We start from the raw sequence: 20,270 nt of genomic DNA, 5'->3' as shown, positions 1-20,270 counted from the left end.
GGTAAGGAAATGATTATTTTTCTCCCTCCAATAAAGTACAGCAGAAAAGTTGTCCAAACATAAACTTATTAAACCTCACAATAATTTCATAATTATTGATCTATGTATTTCTAATAGTATAACAAAATCAGAAATTTTTGATGTAAGTGTAAAAACTACTCTGAAAATTTATTATTCCAAAAATTAAACCGTCATCTGGTTGTAAATGTTAAGATTATACCAGCAAGAATGAGTCTTTCTGTAAAAAAAAAGATTTAAATCAAGTCTTACGGACTAGTGATTTAAATCGTGATTGAAATCAATTTGATTTAAATCAAACCCACCCTGCTTTGATGATTAGGAAAATCTCCCAATTCACGTCAGCCCATTTTGCAGAGGAAACATTTTTGTGGGAGAGCATGCTCTTTCAAGCACCTACCAGGTTTTGCACCTTGCTTTCCCAGAATAATTGTTCTACCTTTTGCCGGAGCAGAATTTCTCTTATAGAGCCTTTACATCACCTATTACTATTTTTAATTAAAATTCTGTGTCAAGGTAATTCAAATTATGTAGTAGGGAAACCTGAAATCTTCAATCCCTGTATTATGTCCTCCCCCTACCTCTGACCATTCGCAGATAGGTACTGTCAGTCTTGGGCTTCCTGCTGCATGAAAGGTAGGATAAGAAAGAAGGATAAATGTGGTCGCAGGGCCTTTGTGATTACTGTTCAGATTCCTGCCCCTAGGAAAAAGAGAGAAAGAAAAGGAAAGAATGAAAAATTAAAGTTCTTTTGGTGTGTTTCCTTTTCCTTTCTAAGCAAGTTTATTAGGGAGTGGGGATATATGGAACGGTGTTGGAGTGTTGTGGGTATCAAAGAGCTATCACCCTGCGCTAAGCAGAAATGCTGACTCAGCAGCATAAAGAGATATGGTTGACTCCCCCACGCTGACTTCTCCCCTGTATGTGTATGTGTGTACTGATTCCTGGATGTAAGAAGACTGCTTGATGATGATGCAAGCCTGCAACTGGAATAAAGCCATACTGGAAATACAGCTTGACTCCTGGATGTCTCATGTAGGGTTTCTGTAAAGGTAAAGGGACCCCTGACCATTAGGTCCAGTCGTGACCGACTCTGGGGTTGTGGCGCTCGTCTCGCTTTATTGGCCGAGGGAGCCGGCGTGCAGCTTCCGGGTCATGTGGCCAGCATGACTAAGCCGTTTCTGGCGAACCAGAGCAGCGCACAGAAATGCCGTTTACCTTCCCGCCAGAGTGGTACCTATTTATCTACTTGCACTTTGACGTGCTTTCGAACTGCTAGGTTGGCAGGAGCAGGGACCGAGCAACGGGAGCTCACCCCGTCGCGGGGATTCAAACCGCCAACCTTCTGATCGGAAAGTCCTAGGCTCTGTGGTTTAACCCACAGCACTACCCGCGTCCAAATAGGGTTTCTGTACATCGCAACAAATGGCACGTGTCTTGACCTACTGAAAATTGTAAGTGCTGCCAGAATATATTGTTCCAGAGCTTCCCCAGCCGCCTTGTGCTTGGTATATTTCTGTTGCCAAGAATCTGCTTTGCGGAGTGTTAAGTTCTGCTGTTTCAGCCGCCCTTTGTGTAGAACTGAACCAATGCGCCACCACTGCCGAGTGAGCTCACCTCGTCACTCAGCTCCGATCTGCTTTCTAACAGAGATTCCATTGCCATATAGTTTAGCTGCAGCCCGTCGTAAACATAGTCAAGCTTGTCGTTCCTTTTCCTGTGTTTCCTTATATACTCATCCAGAATAATCATGACGTCTTTCTGGTACCTCAAGAAAAACTGCAGCGAAATAAAGATGGCTCACCTTCAAGTAGGGCTGTTAAAATTTTCTATTTCAAGAGGCTGGTTAGGGTTGCCCCAGCTTATTTTCTTGAATACCCACATTCGAATGTGTAACCCTCGTTTCCATTGAAAATCTGTCCGTAACTTAGGTTTTACACAGATGGCAGCAATAGTGTACAGTCGTACCTTGGAAATCGAATGGTCGTTCAGCTTCCAAAAATAGTTCGCAAACCGGAACAGTCACTTCCAGGTTTGCAACGGTCGGGAACTAAGCTGTTTGACTTCCAAGGTATAACTGTGTATAGTTTTGTTATAGTACGATCACATCTAATGTGGGACATTCCAGAGGTTCTGCGTATACACAAAAATCATGTATACCCAAAGCTTTGGAGCTGCTCCTAAGGCTAGCAGGTGAAGGGGAGAGAATAAGAAGAAGAGTTTGGATTTGATATCCCGCTTTATTACTACCCTAAGGAGTCTCTAACATTCTCCTTTCCCTTCCTCCCCAACAACAAACACTCTGTGAGGTGAGTGAGGCTGAGAGACTTCAGAGAAGTGTGACTGGCCCAAAGTCACCCAGCAGCTGCATGTGGAGGAGCAGGGAATCGAACCCGGTTCCCCAGATTACGAGTCCACCGCTCTTAACCACTACACCACACTGGTTCTCAGGGACAGGGAGAATCACTTCTCCTCCCAGAGCCCACACATCAAGTAAGCCTTGCTCAGCAAGCAAGGCTGAGAGCGTGAAAAGCTCTTTTCACACTGGGTAACTCAAGCGGATCTGGTGCAAAAAGACCTTTTAAGCTCTCCACCTTGATGGATTTCTCACGAAATTTCAACCATCCTACCTTCAATAGTTGAAATTGCGCAAGTTAAATGCACGTAAGATGCAATTGTATTGTATTTTAATCATTTTTTAAAAAGTACAGTGGAACTGCAGTTTCAAAAGCAAGATACTTGCATGAGCTATTTCATCCAGGGGCTAAGTCAGAAGTGGTCAAAAGCATATTAGTTATGCAACTCAATATATATTTCTTTTTTTCCAGCCTGACAGCCAGCCCTGTATAAGCTGCTCTCTCTTTCCAGGGGGATGACACAGGAGAAAACCCCAGGGCATCGTGTCCCAAAAGCTGTTCTTAACCCAATACTGCATCATACCTTTTGAAGCTTGGTGTCCCTTATCCACTTCTTGACATAAAGTCCTAAAGGAAATTAAGACATTTTAGAGCATTCTAAACATTCAGCAACTGAGACCAAATGAAATACTTTTATCAAAAGCGTTGGATACCTGGTGCTTCTAGAGTGCCAGTTAGCTTAATAAAATATCTTTCTGTTATAAACAAAAGCATTAAGAACACAATCTAACCGCTGAAAACCCACAGCTAGGTGGGGGGTTTGGTCCCAGTGGTTGGTGGCAGGGGCAGGTTTAAATCCCACTACGGTGCAAATGACCCCTTATTCCTGCAGGGGAAAGGGAAATGGGTGATGTTTCTGTAGAGAAAGCAATCTGCCCTACACTTCTGAACTTGGGTAGCTTACTAATAGGAATCCCACTGTGGTTGTTGGCACTCTCCTCAATAATGGGAACACTGCAAATGCAAGAACGAAACAAAAAACTGCCCTATGTATTGTACATGGGGTGTCAATCCAGGGAGCAGATTAAGATCTATTTTTATCATTCGTACATACCTCTCTGTATGTCTGTGTGTGCATGAATACACACTGATTCCCCCCTTGACTGGCACCTCTGTTTCCACCTGGCCTTTAATGCTGATCTACGGCAGTCCCAAGGAATCCCCCATGGCATGCATCGTCTTCAGCCAAGCTTCCTCAACCTCAGCCCTCCAGATGATTTTGGCCTACAACTCCCATGATCCCTAGCTAGCAGGACCAGTGATCAGCGATGATGGGAATTGTAGTCTCAAAAACATCTGGAGGGCCGAGGTTGAGGAAGCCTGGTCTTCAGCGATAATGCAGCTTAGAATCATAGAAACGTAGAGTTGGAAAGGACCTTGAGGGTCATCTAGATTTCTGCATTGTGGGGGGGTTGGACTAGATGACCCTTGGGGTCCCTTCCGACTCTACAATTCTGTGAACCTCCTGCAATGCAGGAATAGGAAGCTGCCCTGCTGTCAGAGCACTGGTCCGTCTGGCCCAGTGTTCTCTACACTGACGATGGTTCTCCAGTCCTCTCTGCATATGCCATGGACCAGAGACCTTCTGAATCAAAAGCAGCTGCTCTGCTCCCCTGGGCTATAGACCTTCCCCAGAATCTCATACTGCAGCACTGCACACGTGGGTCTGTGGCTGCTCAGTGCAGTGTGTACATTCTGGCTGAGCACCAGCTCAGAGCCACAATTCAGAGAAGACAGTTTTGGTTGCTCAGCATGGCAGACCAGCCATGAGGAAAGGCAGCCATAAAGCCACAGACCTAAAAAACTTCTTGGGAAAGCCAGCCATGGCCCATATTGCTGGAGATGTGTGATGGCCAGTTTACTGAAAATTCATTCTGATTTGTCTGTACAGAGGGATGTTACATCAAGCAATTGTTACCCCATGCTTTGCGGTGTTTTTTCCTTGGTGGTGGGGTTAAGTAGGTTTGTGGTGCAAGAGTGCCAAATCCGCTTTAATTGTGCGACCTGAGTCTGCAGGTATGTGACTGATTCCCACCTGCAAAACAGCAGTGGTCAGGAAGCAACCTTCCAATGTGGGGCTTTTGTATTGCAGCGATCGACTTCATGCCACACATCACTCACCATGAAGCTCTTTTGTAGCTTTCTGGGTTTCTTGCCTCTCTGACCGAAAGAGTTTTGCCTCACTTTCCATTTCAGAGATATCTTCTTTTAGAAAGGCAATGCCCTGCCAGGGTAAAAACATTCCCAGAGTGTCAGCATCTGACGTGTCCTTGTTAATGATATACAACAAGCCTATCGCTTTTTAAGTCACATCTTGTTTTTTTTTTGTGGGAGATTGCAGTCAAATACAACTAGCAGGCATAGGACTAGTTAGTGCACAAAGGACCACAGAGTTGTATTGCTAGATAGGCTCAGCTAGGTCACACCCTCTAGAGGGAGGAAGTGAAGCCTTTCTCTCTGCATCATGTAACCCACTGAAAAAGACATGTCTAGGCTTGCTCCCAAGCTTAAAACACATGTTTGAAATTATATTCTGTATTTTCTACACAAGAGTATTTTGCCTACGTTATCCTTGCTGCTGCATGGAACAATGCAGGATTGAGACCTTGAATCTGTAAGTAAACAATTTTAAATTTACTTAACAGTGTGTAGTCTGCTCACTGCATGAGTGGTAAAAAGAGGTCAGCCACTATGTACAGCTGAAGGGGATTAAAAAGGTCTAACAACCTATATTCCTAATGCTTTCCTGTGCTGCTTATTTTTGTGAGTTTAATAGTCTGCTACTGGGGCTCACTGTGTGTTAGTCCTGTGATTTGAGTCCTTGTAAGTACCTGAAAGTACCCTTGCACTCATTAAACCACCCAACGTTTACCCCTTCAATTCCGGTTCTATTTAGAAATTTCCTGTGACCTAAGGAGGTTTGGATGAAAACATACAAAATTTACAGTGAATATGACATCTCTCCATTCACTTCTATATGCCTCTTTCACACATATCTGCACCTTGTGTACTCTGCCCCAAGGAAACCTAAATTCCACGGGCAGGACTGAATATTTAAAATTTGCATAATTACTGAATTTCCCCAAGCTATCTCGGATAGAACCACACCAGCAAATTCTCTGTAAACTTCAGTGATTTAAGAAGGAAGCCAGGGCTGGGGCAGCTGGTGATGTACAAACTTTTAAGAAAATGGAGGGATGGCAGAGATTTGGTTTGTGGACCACATTTCAGGGGGAAAGACATAGCAGCTCCCCCCAAGTTCTGTGTGGAAGGGTCATAGTTCGGTGGTTTGTATGCAGAAGGCAGCTGGTTCAATCTCTGGCATCTCCAAGAAGGGCTGGGAGAGATCAGGGCCTGAAATCTTGATGTGTATATGCAGTGAATGGTCATATAGCAGCTGAACAGCAGACAAGTAAGTTTTCATGGGCCAGGAAGCCCATGGTGTTAAATGAATGACAGAGGCTCCTAAGCCGGTTGGCACCTAAGGCAGCTATGTATCCTGAGTACGGAGGTAGAGAAAAAGAGGGGGAATATATATATATATTTTACAAAGTGAGGCCAAAGGCAAGAGAGAGCAGCAAATGGGATCAATCACTGTACTGGGAATCCACAACCCAGTCAAATGTACAACCACAGTGAGCATGACACCCTCCCTGCAGCTAGCAGCTAGCAGAGACAAACAGGCAGAGCAAGAACACCAGGATAAAATAACACCTAAGAATGGCTTCCTGCAGTAGGGCAGCCATTTCTAGGGTTTGCAGAGACCAACCTGCACAATGCCAACTTTTCCCAGTTTGGCAGCTTCCTGTTTTGGTGCAGCCAGAATACATGCATTCCTTGCTACAACAAAAATATCCAAAAAGCAATAATGAAGTACAATAAACAACATTTTCAAAGCTCCTTGTATTGGTTTGTGTGTCACGCTATTGTGATATGTTAACTTCCACTTCCTGAAGGTGTGGGCTGTGGTGCTTGATGTGCCAGAGTCAGACTCGGCATACTCACTGCTCTTAATCTGTCGTTTTCTCCGTTCAAAATGTACAGCCTCCTATTAACCTCATAGATGTCTCTCTCAAGGTACTTCAGAGAATGTGTGAAGCTTTGCAGCTGATGCAATGCTTTCTCCCTGTTGGTCATTATTACGTTCTTTGCATAAGACTGTGAGGAAAGAATAGTTAGTTAGTTAGTTAGTTAGTTAGTTAGTTAGTTAGTTAGTGAGCACTGACAGTCTAATAGAACTATATAAAAGGGATGGGGAGGGGGCAGGAAAACAAAGTAGGGCACTAATTCTTCCTATGTTCAGGGCTGCTGCTCGTGCTACTCTAGCTGTGATATCCATTGTTTCCATGTGCAAATGAATCACCATGGGGCAGTCGCCCTGATAAGCTTCCATTCTGCCCAGTGTCAATTCAAACAGCACCACACCTAGACCTTCCATGGTTGGGCCAACCAAGGCAGAAGGGAAAAACACCCTTTTGCTGCAACAGCTCCCAGGCTGGCACAGGGAAGAGACCTGGATTCTGCCCGCTGTTGTCACATGATGGCAGCAGGGTCTACACAGGATCCATCAGATCCTACACCAGTCCAGCCCCTTCCTCAAACTCCCACTGGTGGTAGCTTCTCTGCCTGCACACCTTTTGGTCAGGTGTTCTTTGCTAGCAGGACCAATGGAGGTCACCTGATGGAGGGGCACCTGCATCCCATCAAACGGGTGGGTGTTTGGATTGCTCTGTTATTTATCCAGCAACGCCTTGGGCCTCTCTAATTGGCTCCTGGGATTCTCCCCAGGCCACACCCTCCCCACAGCCACGCCCCTCACTGGCCCTCTTTCACATCTTGGGGTGTGTGTGCCCAGCTGGAAGATGTCCTTAAACTCTGATAACCCTTTTCGCCGGCCTGGACAGAAGGCAGAAAGGGATGTGTGAGGGGTTATAGGAACAAGCCTACTATACAAAGGTAAAATACCACAAACTGCATAAATATTTTGTATGTTTTAAATTAGGGTTGTAAACTTTTTACTGGCTTTACAGTTTTATCATTTGTAAACCGCCTTTAGGTTGTTTTCCCCCATACAATCTAGCAATGTATAAATTTTATGTAATAAATGAAATAATGAAATTGTCAAATTTGTTATTCTGCCCATCACTGATATGCACACACACAACTCCTGCCTAGAAGTTGGAATGCAGTCTTTTTTAATAATAATTTTTATTAGTTTTTAATTACAACAATCCAATAATAGTCTCATTATAAGAATGCCAAATTATAAATACAATTCCTAATACAAATGATTCAAATACCAAATTATACAATTTAGGTTCCCCCACCCCCCCATGTGCTAGAATTGATGGTTTGATCATTTGCTTTATTTCTGGAATTCTATCTTTGGGCCACAAAAGGTTTTCCTCATCTTAGCTAACGGCCACATTCTGCAGTGGAGCCATCCGTCCCCTAACCCAGGCCTGAGGAAGAGGCCATTACTGTGTGGCCTCCTTGTGTGACCTATTTGAATAAGCTGCATGCTGGGTGGCGCCACTTCTCCATGAAACTGGTCCTTCTCACCTTCAAGTTCCCAAGTGACCAGCTTAATTAACTCCATCAGCAAAATAACGTGGAGATGATAGTCAGCATGTGATGTGGTCGTGTAGTATACTAGCTGTGCTTAAACATTAGGATTAGGTCTGCAGCTGGTCTGCAGCTTCGTGTGCATATTTACCTCTGGGGTGCTTGGATAAGGGACCAAGCATCACAGAAGCCGAGCTGCCAGAAATCTGATGCCCCCAAAAGCACAGATCACACCAGAGTGATTACCTTTAGCCTGGTGAGTTTGGCGGTCTCCTTTGTCGACTTGTCTATGCACTTAGTTAGTGTGAGCATCTCTTCCTGGAGTTCTAGAAACAAAACAGGAGGAGGAAAGACTCCATTTTACTTAAGCTAATATAAGCCACAACAGCAGCCAAATAACCCAGTAAGGTAACGGGACCCCTTAGCAAAATGCCATATGGTGATCCCCTTCCTATCTAAAGGTAAAGGTAAAGGGACCCCTGACCATTAGGTCCAGTTGTGGCTGACTCTGGGGTTGCAGTGCTCATCTTGCTTTATTGGCCGAGGGAGCCGGCGTACAGCTTCCGGTCATGTGGCCAGCATGACTAAGCCGCTTCTGGCAAACCAGAGCAGTGCACGGAAACGCTGTTTACCTTCCCGCCGGAGCGGTACCTATTTATCTACTTGCACTTCGATGTGCTTTCGGACTGCTAGGTTGGCAGGAGCAGGGACCGAGCAACAGGAGCTGACCCCGTTGCGGGGATTCGAACCGCCAACCTTTTAATCGGCAAGTCCTAGGCTCTGTGGTTTAACCCACAGCGCCACCCACGTCCCAAATAACCCAGTATGATCTCTCTAACAGAGACCAGAGAGGTGCAGAAGCTTTTCATTACACACAAGTTCAGACCTGCCTGCTCTATCTTAATTCCTGTATCTGGAGAATGGCTCTAGTCCCTAACATTTTCTGCAACTGCCTGTGGCAGGCATAGGCAAACTCGGCCCTCCAGATGTTTGGGGACTACAATTCCCATCATCCCTGACCACTGGTCCTTTTAGCTAGGGATGATGGGAGTTGTACTCCCAAAACATCTGGAGGGCCGAGTTTGCCTATGCCTGGCCCATGGATTTTCCTCTTCTGAGGCAGCAGGGCCCATATGCAGTCAGGAAGGTAGGGGGTACAGCCAGCTGTCAGTGCAGGAACCAGGAACAAGGAGCACAGTCCATTATATTGGGAGGCAAGGAGGCAGACAATACAGATCCAGGGTTCAAGAGAAGAGGATCAAATGGAAGGCCTGCAGGACCATGGACAGGTAACTGAGTGCTAGAAACGTGCTCCACCCACATGGTTTAAGTTCCTCAAAAGTAGCGGCCTCTTGGCTCTGTGCCTAGCATTCTGACCCTTTCCCCCAACTTGCTGCATTCTCAGTAGTGTTCCAGGCCCTGAACTTCGTAAAGTTAATGTAAAGTTTTGAAAGTTAACTGTTTTTACCCAAATCAATCTCAAATCTAGCCAAGGGAGTGGAGAAGCTCACTGACCTCTAGCTGTGCCTCAGAAGAAAAGATTTACAACCTGGCCTGCTGAACAGTCTTTTGATGGCTAACTTGCTGGTGGATTTCTTTTAAGAGATTTGTTCGTAATGGCTGTGTTTTTAAGGTTGTAGGCTGCATTTACAGTTGCTTCTATTGCGTTTTGATGTTACGAGCTGCTTTGATTACCCAGTGGGGTTAAAAAGCAGTAGTTGTGTCTTGTACATAAAATATAAACCCCTGAACATCACCCCACAGGAAGCTGCCTTGAATTGGGGGGTAAACGTATTAGTCCACCTGGTCCGATGCTGTCTGCTAAGATTGGCACAGCATTCCAGGTTAGCCAGAGAGGGCAAGGATGGCGCCAGGCACTTCAGCTGAGAAAGCATGGGCTCCATCCCTGACCTGTGTCCCCCGACTCCTATCTGCAGAATACAATATACTAAGAAGGTTTGGGGGAAGAGGAAGCCTGCGCTCCCTTGTGCTCATTATCGCTCTGTGATGTCATGGGATGTACAAAGTTTAGAAAAAGGCAGGAGAAAAAGCTGCTGTCCTATGGAAACTACTCAAGGCATACCGTCATACAAGTCCTTCCGGATGGTATATTCAGCATTTAGTTCCTCCAATTCCACTCTCAACTGCTCCGAAAGTGGGACATTAACTTTCAGTTGTTCTTCCTTTTCCTCTGTAAGTTTTGTTACGGTATGATATTCGTTCTTTAGAGAAAATGAATAGTCATACACAAGGAATGAACGAAGAGGCAATGGGCTTCCTAAATGGTCTGATGCATTAAACAGCTGGCCTGTCCAAAGTGTTTGGGATTCTCAAAACAGCACAGTTAAGCCAATGGGTCTCAAACCCTCAGTGAGTTAGGGACTTTCCCTGCACGTGAAGACAGACTGTGGCAGATGGAACGGATGAGACCAATAGTGGGTCCAACAGTTAAGAAGGCAGTTTCTGCACATGCTGTAGAGGGAAGTGAGGGGCAAATGGAGCTCCCCAGCAGGGGAAGGTAGTCCATCTAGGAGAAGGAAAGCTCTTATCCTAAACCTTCATGGCCTTGCAAGATATCCTTGGGAGAAGAAAAGGATAAGGAGTAAACCCGACACAAATCTGGAGTTGGGTCCCTAAAGTGGTTGGATGGCGCCTTATACGCCTCCTTCTGGCAACTCCTGCAGCCAAGGTGGTGCCAGATATACTGCTTTGCTTTCCTTTGGACCTCATCAGTAAAGCCAAGAGGTGGGTTTTGTAGTCTGGGAAGCCCAGGACCTCCATACACACTGTGCCCCGGGGTGGTCACTTTGGTGCTGCAAACACAGCAGTCTGACTTCACCCTTGGAGGCACACTCCATTGTCTCTTGAGACAAACAGATGCTAACAAGGCAAGCAATAGTGACATATTAAGATGGGTTGCTGGGCCAAACTTTCCAACTGCTAGATGACCAGAGGTCATGGGTATATATTTTTGCACCAGCTTTGATGAAGGAAAGAACTGGTAGGGAAGCCACTCTATCTGTCTATCTATCCATCCATCCATCCCATTGTGACCCAACCTCAGCAGGACATCTGCCCACACAGCCCCTCCCCTCCCTAGGACTGAACACCCCTCCCCTGCATCTCCAGCTGAGCCTCCTTCCCACAGACCACTGCTTGCCCTCCATGCCCAGTCAGGCATCTCCCATCATCTTGATGCTCATGCATCTTTGCTACAGACCAGAGGCCAATATTCCTTCCTGGCTGCAAGTTTAGCACACTTCTTCTGACCCCCTCACACGTGCAGCAGTAATTTATATGGAATGGGTGGTGTTGAGGCATGCCGTAGCAGAAGGGCCCTTAACCCTACCAAAGCCATGTCCTCAACAGGTCAGTATCTGGTGCTGAGTATGGTGGAGACTCTATGGGCTACACTTGGAACCTCTAAAGTTGGGAGAATCTCTGCCCTGCAGGCCTAATTGGGCCCACTAAACCTCTGAATTTGGCTCGGAAAACACACCCATGATGTCAGTCATCTGACATCATACTATGTCGGGCACAGAGATCTGTCCTCTCTGGTCTCAGCACTAAATCACAGAAAGGGAACATGTTACCCACTAGATGCCACCATCCCAGCCCATGAATATGCTGGTTGGGGATAACGGGAGTTGGAGACTTACATACAATACATTTATGCCACATAACAAAAAGATGGCTCTCTTGCCTCAAGTTTAGTGATTTCCGCTTCCACTTTGGCATCACGTTTTTTGTAGTAACCTTGCCTTTTAAGCAGTTTGCTGGCAAGTTGCTTGGCCATGTCTTGGGTCCTCAATAGTTCTACCGTGCTTTCTTCATTCTAGTCACAGGGAATAAAAGCAAGGGCGGGGATCATTTCTGCTATTCTTGGCCCTCAAGAGACTGGGAGGCACAATTTGACCAGACTGAAAGGGATCTCTGGGCTTCTGTATATTCTTGTATATTCTGTTGGAAGCTGCCCATATGTAAGAAGTGTGTGTTTGGGGGGGGGAGAGGAGAGCCCTATTTAAAAGAGGAAAAAGACACATGGGAGGTGAGCACCTAACTCACAGATCTGGTGCCATCACATTGTTGGGATTCGCAGGATACTGAGTAAGTCTGCAGGCTTCAACAGGATGATGCAATACTCTGTGAAGTGCTGGGTCAGAGTGACTCAGCAGGAGTGTGATTAATGTGATTGGCTATCACCTGTTTTAAAAAGGAAAGCCTGTTCAACAGTAACTGTGGTGGTTCTGCTGGGCTGAGGTCATCTTTCACTCTGCACGCCTGTCCTCCTCTGCATACAACCGTCCAGTAACGTATTCCAGAGTCAGCTTATCAGTCTCTACAGACTCCTTAGGTGTGTCGCGAGGAATTCGCGACACACATCTAGTCTGGCTCTAAGCATGATGCAGTTTTGACTGGCAATTTCAATCAATTTCTATGGAAGAATTGATGAGAAAGCAGGCTCTGCTCCACAGCTGGGGCTGAGTGAGGACTTTGGCTCCTCCCATCCCTAAGCATGCTTGTTTTCTCGAACCAACGGCTTCAATTTACAAGAAAGGAGATTCCAACTAAACATTCGAAAAAACTTTGACAGTAAGAGCAGTTCAGCAGCAGAGCAGACTCCCACAAGAGGTGGTGGACTCTCCTTCCTTGGCGGTTTTTAAACAGAGGTTGGATGGCCATCTGTCATGGATGCTTTAGCTGAGATTCCTGCATTGCAGGATTCTATGAACTGTTTCCATTCCAGCTGCCCATTGTAAGGACAATGTAACTTAAGGACTGGTCCTTGAGTTTATTTCCCTCTTCCTGCCCTATCCCTTTTTCCTTTTGTGCCGTGCCTTTAAGATTGTAAATATTTGAGCATGGGTGGTCCTGTCTTTAACCTGTGCACAGTCTAGGAAGCTGTTGAATACTGAGTCAAACCATTGGGTCTGTCTAGCTCACTATAGTTTGCACTGATTGGTGGTGGCTCTCCAGGGTGACTTTCGCACCATATGCCATATGTACATATGTAGAAAGCATGAACAGTCTACACTTAGGATGTTTTGCAGCTAAGCTGAACCCACTGACAATGTCGCTAAACTAGAGTATTTGAAATGGCTTGAAATAAAGACTCCTGGGAAATATAGCACAGATATACTGCACGTTTCTGTGAGGAATCAATGCACCCCAAATAATAATAATAATAATAATAATAATAATAGAAATAAATAATAATAATAATAATAATAATAATAATAATAATAATAATAATAATAATAGAAATAATAATAATAGAAATAATAATAATAGAAATAATAATAATTTATTATTTGTACCCTGCCCATCTGGGGGGTTTCCCCAGCCACTCTGGGAGGCTTCCAACAAAGACCAAAAATACACTAAAATAAAATGCTGAGTGGAAGTGATAATTACCATTCCTGTGAAATAGTGGGGTGGGGGACCTGATGGAGGATGTGTGTATTTAAATGTTAACCAGGGAGAGCACAAGTCTAGGAGTCTAGGTTATGAAACCCTGCTATATTCCAGGTTTCATTTCACCTGCAGAAAATGCACGTGGCCCTGTGATTTCGTTTCAGGCACGTAGTGGGTATCTGACAGGAGCAGGTCAGCAATAAATCACACCAGTTAAGTGGAGTTAACTCTTTACCAGAAGGAACAAAGTATGCTCAGGAGTGCCAGGCCTTATGAACACAGCAACTCTTTTTGGTAGATCTTGCCTCTATGAGGCAGTTGTGGAGACTGAATGTCCCCACCTTCCCACAGCTGCTTAAGGCTTCTCCTCTCCTGGGTCCTTCCCAAGCAATCTGAGACTCCACTGGCAAGTCTGTCTTTGCTCCTCCTGCTTCACGCCTCTCCTGGTCCTGGGAAACTTGCATCAGCCTAACTCATCTCTGCCTCTTGGCCTCCCTCCTCCCCTGCTTCAGCTTCTGATCCTGGACTTCTCTCTGCCACAGACTCCTCCTGTTCACCAAGCCCTGTCACCCCTTCAGCTTCAGACACCTCCTCCTCCCAGTCTTCCCTTTCCGACCACTCACTGTAGTTCCAACACCACCCCCTGGGCTCTGAGCCTTTGACCTTTGGGGGTTCCCCAGCTGGTGCCACCCACCATTCCGTTGCATCAAGCCAGTCCAAGCCAGTATCATACCTGCTTTATTAAGGTATTAAGGTGCATTTTACCAGCGTCTGACTTTTCCTTTGAAGTGATCAGTAACTCTTCCTGATCATTCATAACTTTCTCAAACTTGGCTGTGATTTCAGCAAGTTGGTTCTGAAGGGTTTCTCTGGCAGGAAGAGAGCCACACATATTAGCCATCACAGTGTTAAACAGAACAGTCAATTAGAACAGTGATGTTGGGTTCAGTCCAGTGGCGTAGCGTGGGGGGTGCAGGGGGGGCCGGCCGCACCGGGCGCAACATCGGGGGGGGGGCGCTTGCACTCGCAGCTCTCTGCCCCTACCTGGCTCACTCACTCTCTCTCACTGCAGTGCTGGCTGTGCGAATCCGATCCGAGCCGCCGGGTCGCCGCCCACTGTGGAGGGGAGGGTGCCAGGCGTGCGGTGCGGTGCGGAGAGAGAGCGAGGGACTATCTGGGGGAGGGAGGGACAGTGCAGCGGGGGGGGGGGGCGCAAATTACTTGCCTTGCCCCAGGTTAGGGGGCGCAAATTACTTGCCTTGCCCCGGGTGCTGACAACCCACGCTACGCCACTGGTTCAGTCACCTTTCTTGTACAAAGGATCTCCTGATGCTGATAATGGTAACGGTAACAACAACACAGCAGTTGCAAATGTTCAAAGTGCTTCTTCGCACATGGTAACTCGGAGATCAAGAGTTATTTCTTAAAATAAAGCAGCTGAAGAGAAAGTTTTGAAAGGTATCTCCAATGTTTCATCATTTTTTAAAAAAACAACCGCCACAGTCCCAGAAAAGAACAGGATATTTGGAACAGAGAAAGCTTTCCAGAAAAAGAGAGCACTAATTTAGTCTAATGAATTTACTTGTGCTTAAATATATATACTGCCCTTCCTCCCAAAGGAGCCCAAGGAGGCAAACAACAAGCAATAGTATGCAGGCTGAGAAAGATCTCTATACAGGGGATGCCAAACTTGTTGGGCGAGTGGGGACATTCTGAATTTGGGGGGAGTGCTGGGGGTGCCAGTCACAAAATGGCTCCTATGGGAGAGTGTGTGACAGAAAGTTCTTCCTGATGTCAGAATCTCCTTTCTTGTAACTTGAATCCACTGGCTGGAGTCCTACCCTCCGGAGCAGAAGAAAACAAACTTGCTCCATCTTCCATGGGGCAGTCCTTGAGTTATTTGAATATGGCTATCCTATCTCCTTTCAGTCTCCTCTTTTCCAGGCTAAACATCCCCAACTCCCTCAACCATTCATCATAAATCTTGATTTCCAAGACCGCTGATCATCTTGCTTGCCCTCCTCTGCACACCTTCCAGCTTCTCAATATTGCTCTTAAATCAGAACAGTTTTCCAGGTGTGGTCTGACCAAGGCAGAGGTTCCCAATCTATATTCTAAGTGTTCTTGCAATTATTAAGCCTTCTGCATAGCCACTGCCTTAAATCAACTGCACTTTTCCATTTCTGACCAGGATTTCCATTTGGCTAATGGAGAATTCTGTGATCCTCAGTGGTTCAAATTCTGCAAGTTGCACAGGGGATTTTGCACCTTGGCAAAGGTGTGCTTGTAGGTTTGGTGGGGCTAAGGCTGACTGGGAGAAAAAGAAAACAAAGCCTGACCCAATAGGCACAGAAAATCTAGCACCTGTACCTGTGTTTACATTACACAATTCTATGAATTGGGAAAGGGTAGTGTCAGGGAACTGCCATCGGAGCTGGAGGCGGAGAGGAGGCTCCAGAGGGATGGCGGAGAGGGTCCCAGTAGGGAGAGAGGTAGCCCATCCGCTGGGGAAGGAAATCAGCGTAACACCAGTGGAGAAGATTGCTGTAATGGTTCTAGGGGTTGCTCGTGCGTAAGTTGCCATTACTCCTGGCTAGGTTGCCTGGTTGAACCCTTTCTGTCTGGACAGCCTCAAGTTCCGTGGCTGCCTCAGTCGCTGGCAGAATCCGTCAGTGGGCGTTTCTTGAACCTCTTCCAGCATAGAAGCTGTTTGACGCCCAGTCTCCTCCTACTTTGCCTGCGTGGAAGTCTTCTGCGCAAAGTGGGTGTGGGCAACGGAGTACTCGTGCCCTCTCCGCTGGTCTCCTGCGAAGAGTCCTGGAGCCACCTCTCCGATTCCCCCATCTGCCCCCCTTCTCCACTGGTGTTACGCTGATTTCCTTCCCCAGCGGATGGGCTATCCCTCCTCCTACTGGGACCCTCTCCGCCATCCCTCTGGAGCCTCCTCTCCGCCTCCAGCTCTGATGGCCGTTCCCTGACAGGTAGTTTGATATCCAGACCTAAATACAGTGGTACCTCCGGTTACAAACTTAATTCGTTCCGGAGGTCCATTCTTAACCTGAGGTGCGCTTTAGCTAATGGGGCCTCCCGCAGCCACCGCGCTGCTGCCACACGAATTCCACTCGCATCCCGGGATAAAGTTCGCTACCAGGAGCAACTACGTCCAGGTTAGCGGAGCTCATTACCCGAAGCGTTCGTAAGGAGGACGAGACGTAACCAGAGGTTCCACCCTAACAACATTTATTTGGCAGCATCAAGGGAATTGCACATGTATGTTTATGAATCTGACACAAACGTCCTGAAAGTCTTTAGTGCAATATTTTACTTTCAGATAATATTTTACCTTCTCTCAGCTTCTTTGTTTAATGTTACCTCTAAACTTCCTAGCTCTCTGCTATAGCCGGTCTGTGAGGACCTGAAACGAGAAGCGTGACACTGAATAATCAATTTTTCTATGATCTCCTCCCAAAGCGGAGTAGCATTCTCCAGCTACTACCACCAAGCAGTCATAGTGGCCCTAGGCAGTCAAAATCTCAGGGGTCCCCTCATGTGCGCAATCTAGTGGGATAACATTGAACTAAGGAGGCTCGGTTGTAATTTTCTTGCAAGACTAAAACAATATTAGGGCCCTTAAGAGGTGCCTACTGTGCAGTAATCTGGGATGTAGATCAGGCCAAACATCCATTTAGTCCAGCATCCCATTCTCACGGTGGCCAACCACAGAGGCCTAGTGTGGGCGGGGCCGAGAGCATTACCCTGGGCACATTTTTTAGGGGCCGCCTGGTTGCGCCCCCATGACAGGTTCCTCCTCTAGTCCAGAGCCACAGAGAGAGAAGCCATGCCCCGGCCGGGCCTTTGGGGCTGAGGTAGCAGCTGTGTCTCCTTCTCAAGACCAGTGAAGGGATGTCCTAGCGTGCCCCACCCCCAGGCGCCTCTCCTCCGCTGGGCTCTGGTGCCAAGGAGGTTCCTCGCGCAACAACCCAGTGCCACCCTGCTGGAGCTCCACTCCCAGGTCAGACCAGGTCCTCTTCATCCTGGAGAAGAGTGACTAGTGGGGTGCCACAGGGTTCTGTCTTGGGCCCGGTCTTATTCAACATCTTTATCAACGACTTGGATGATGGACTCAAGGGCATCCTGATCAAATTTGCAGATGACACCAAACTGGGAGGGGTGGCTAACACCCCAGAAGACAGGATCACACTTCAAAACGACCTTGACAGATTAGAGAACTGGGCCAAAACAAACAAGATGAATTTTAACAGGGAGAAATGTAAAGTATTGCACTTGGGCAAAAAAAATGAGAGGCACAAATACAAGATGGGTGACACCTGGCTTGAGAGCAGTACATGTGAAAAGGATCTAGGAGTCTTGGTTGACCACAAACTTAACATGAGCCAACAGTGTGACGCGGCAGCTAAAAAAGCCAATGCAATTCTGGGCTGCATCAATAGGAGTATAGCATCTAGATCAAGGGAAGTTATAGTGCCACTGTATTCTGCTCTGGTCAGACCTCACCTGGAGTACTGTGTCCAGTTCTGGGCACCACAGTTCAAGAAGGACACTGACAAACTGGAACGTGTACAGAGGAGGGCAACCAAAATGGTCAAAGGCCTGGAAACAATGCCTTATGAGGATCGGCTAAGGGAGCTGGGCATGTTTAGCCTGGAGAAGAGGAGGTTAAGGGGTGATATGATAGCCATGTTCAAATATATAAAAGGATGTCACATAGAGGAGGGAGAAAGGTTGTTTTCTGCTGCTCCAGAGAAGCGGACACGGAGCAATGGATCCAAACTACAAGAAAGAAGATTCCACCTAAACATTAGGAAAAGAACTTCCTGACAGTAAGAGCTGTTCGACAGTGGAATTTGCTGCCAAGGAGTGTGGTGGAGTCTCCTTCTTTGGAGATCTTTAAGCAGAGGCTTGACAACCATATGTCAGGAGTGCTCTGATGGTGTTTCCTGCTTGGCAGGGGGTTGGACTCGATGACCCTTGTGGTCTCTTCCAACTCTATGATTCTATGATTCTATGATTCTATGACCTGAACCAGGGGCAGGCGAGAATGAGAGGCAGTGGCAGAATCTCTGTCTCTCTCCTCTGCTGGGCTCTGGCTTGCGAGTAAGTTCCTTGCTCGGCAGCCCAGCACCACTAGGTTGCCTAGTCCACCGGGGGCGCCACACTTACCCCGCCCCGGGCACCAGCACCTGACGCTACACCACTGGCCAACCAGATGCCTCTAGGAAACCCGCAAGCAAGACCTGAATGAGACGGCGCTCCCAGCGCTTGCAATTCCAAGCAACCGTTATTCGGAGGCGTGATGCCTTCCGCACTAGATGTGGAGCATTTATATCAGGGTCAGCAGCCACTGATGGTCTATGAACAGGTAAGCACTCAGAATGGAACTTACTCATAGAGGTTCTGCAGGCGATCCGTCTCCTCGTCCAGGTCTCTCAACTCCACCAAGCGCTTTGCTACGAGGTCAAGCTTTTCGGTGAGCTTGTTGGACAACTTCTCAAATCTATCAAGGGAAGGGCAAGGGAAGAGCCAGTTACAGATCTGGTCATGTGCAATTTATTTTAGATATTTATTTCTCTTCATTAAAAGATTACTTTAAAAAAATATTTTTTTTGGGGGGGGCAGTTTTACAACATATGAAAATATGATGCAGGACAATCAAGATAGTTAAGAGCTGGTCAATTCCTAGAATTCCCAAGCCATGATAATAGCATCGTAGAATTGTAGAGCTGGAAGGGACTGCAAGGGTCTTTGAGTGCAACCATCTGCAATGCAGGCAACCTTTGCCCAAAATGGGGCTCATACTCTACCAACTGAGCTACCCTAGCTCATAATAATAACCATAATAAAATATACTCAGGAGACGGGTTCAAGACTAGTTTGTTTACATAAGGATGATGAGAACAAAGGAAGGCCTGAACCGCCCTGAGACCTCTGGGTATAGGGCAGTAAATAAATTCTAATAATAATAATAATGCTTTCCCCCCCAAACACCATTTTTAACCTATGGTGAAATTACAGCACCAGACATGCCACAGAAGAGAAGAAGAAGAAGAGTTTGGATTTGATATCCCGCCTTTCACTCCCTTTAAGGAGTCTCAAAGCGGCTAACATTCTCCTTTCCCTTCCTCCCCCACAACAAACACTCTGTGAGGTGAGTGGGGCTGAGAGACTGTGACTGGCCCAAGGTCACCCAGCAGCTGCATGTGGAGGAGCGGAGACGCGAACCCGGTTACCCAGATTACGTGACTACCGCTCTTAACCACTACACCACACTGGCTCACACAGGATTCCAATTACATTGGTGTCCAATGACTTCAAAGGGCATTTCTGCCTAATTCACACGGGATGTTCTGAAATGCACTTCCCCTTATGGGACTGCAGAGAGGAGGCCAGAAGCAGCCACAAATTCCGGACATGGGTGAGGAACTTTCTTCCAGCTCAAGGAATACACTGACTCACAGGCAACAGTCTAGGGTCTGCATGCTGGTGGCAAGCAGGGCTGGAGGCAGAAGGGAATGGAGTAACAATATGACTTTTAAATAGTAGGCATGCAAAGGTCACAGGTTTTTCTAACACATGCCTCTTTCCTCCCAGGCAAGCAGGAGGCATGATCTCAGTTCAGGGACATATTGCAGCCAGGCAAAATCACACAACAGGCCTGGGGCAGGAGAACCAACTGGGAAAAGCTATGGAAGCTGCACTTTAAGGCCTGAGAACCCCAAGTATGAGGCGCCACACCCCTAATTTAGTAGGATCAACCCATTACATATGGTGGTAATGCAATTACTAGATTGGTGGCTGGGAGTGGTGGCTGAGACCATATAACACCGATCCTAAAGG

At 46.8% G+C, this 20,270-nt stretch overlaps 1 protein-coding gene across 2 annotated transcripts in view; it reads right to left on the bottom strand.

Annotated features, from left to right (window-relative positions):
* The window catches only part of CCDC175 (coiled-coil domain containing 175), a 34,492-nt gene that overhangs the window by 513 nt on the left and 13,709 nt on the right, over positions 1-20,270 (bottom strand). For both annotated transcript variants that reach the window (XM_083436055.1, XM_083436056.1), the window contains exons 10-20: positions 18,820-18,930; positions 16,759-16,830; positions 14,149-14,284; positions 11,704-11,835; positions 10,084-10,222; positions 8,247-8,326; positions 6,441-6,593; positions 4,557-4,659; positions 2,959-3,002; positions 1,636-1,797; positions 600-720 (exon numbers count right to left, since the gene is read on the bottom strand). In XM_083436055.1, the coding sequence (XP_083292181.1) occupies positions 700-720; positions 1,636-1,797; positions 2,959-3,002; positions 4,557-4,659; positions 6,441-6,593; positions 8,247-8,326; positions 10,084-10,222; positions 11,704-11,835; positions 14,149-14,284; positions 16,759-16,830; positions 18,820-18,930 (1,153 nt within the window). In that variant the 3' untranslated portion in view covers positions 600-699. The remainder of the gene's footprint in view (positions 1-599; positions 721-1,635; positions 1,798-2,958; positions 3,003-4,556; positions 4,660-6,440; positions 6,594-8,246; positions 8,327-10,083; positions 10,223-11,703; positions 11,836-14,148; positions 14,285-16,758; positions 16,831-18,819; positions 18,931-20,270) is intronic.

This window comes from Podarcis tiliguerta, assembly GCF_965153285.1.
Source record: "Podarcis tiliguerta genome assembly, chromosome: 1".
Lineage (NCBI taxonomy): Eukaryota > Metazoa > Chordata > Lepidosauria > Squamata > Lacertidae > Podarcis > Podarcis tiliguerta.
The sequence above is the reverse complement of the archived record's forward strand: the minus strand, read 5'-3'. Positions and strand labels throughout refer to the sequence as shown.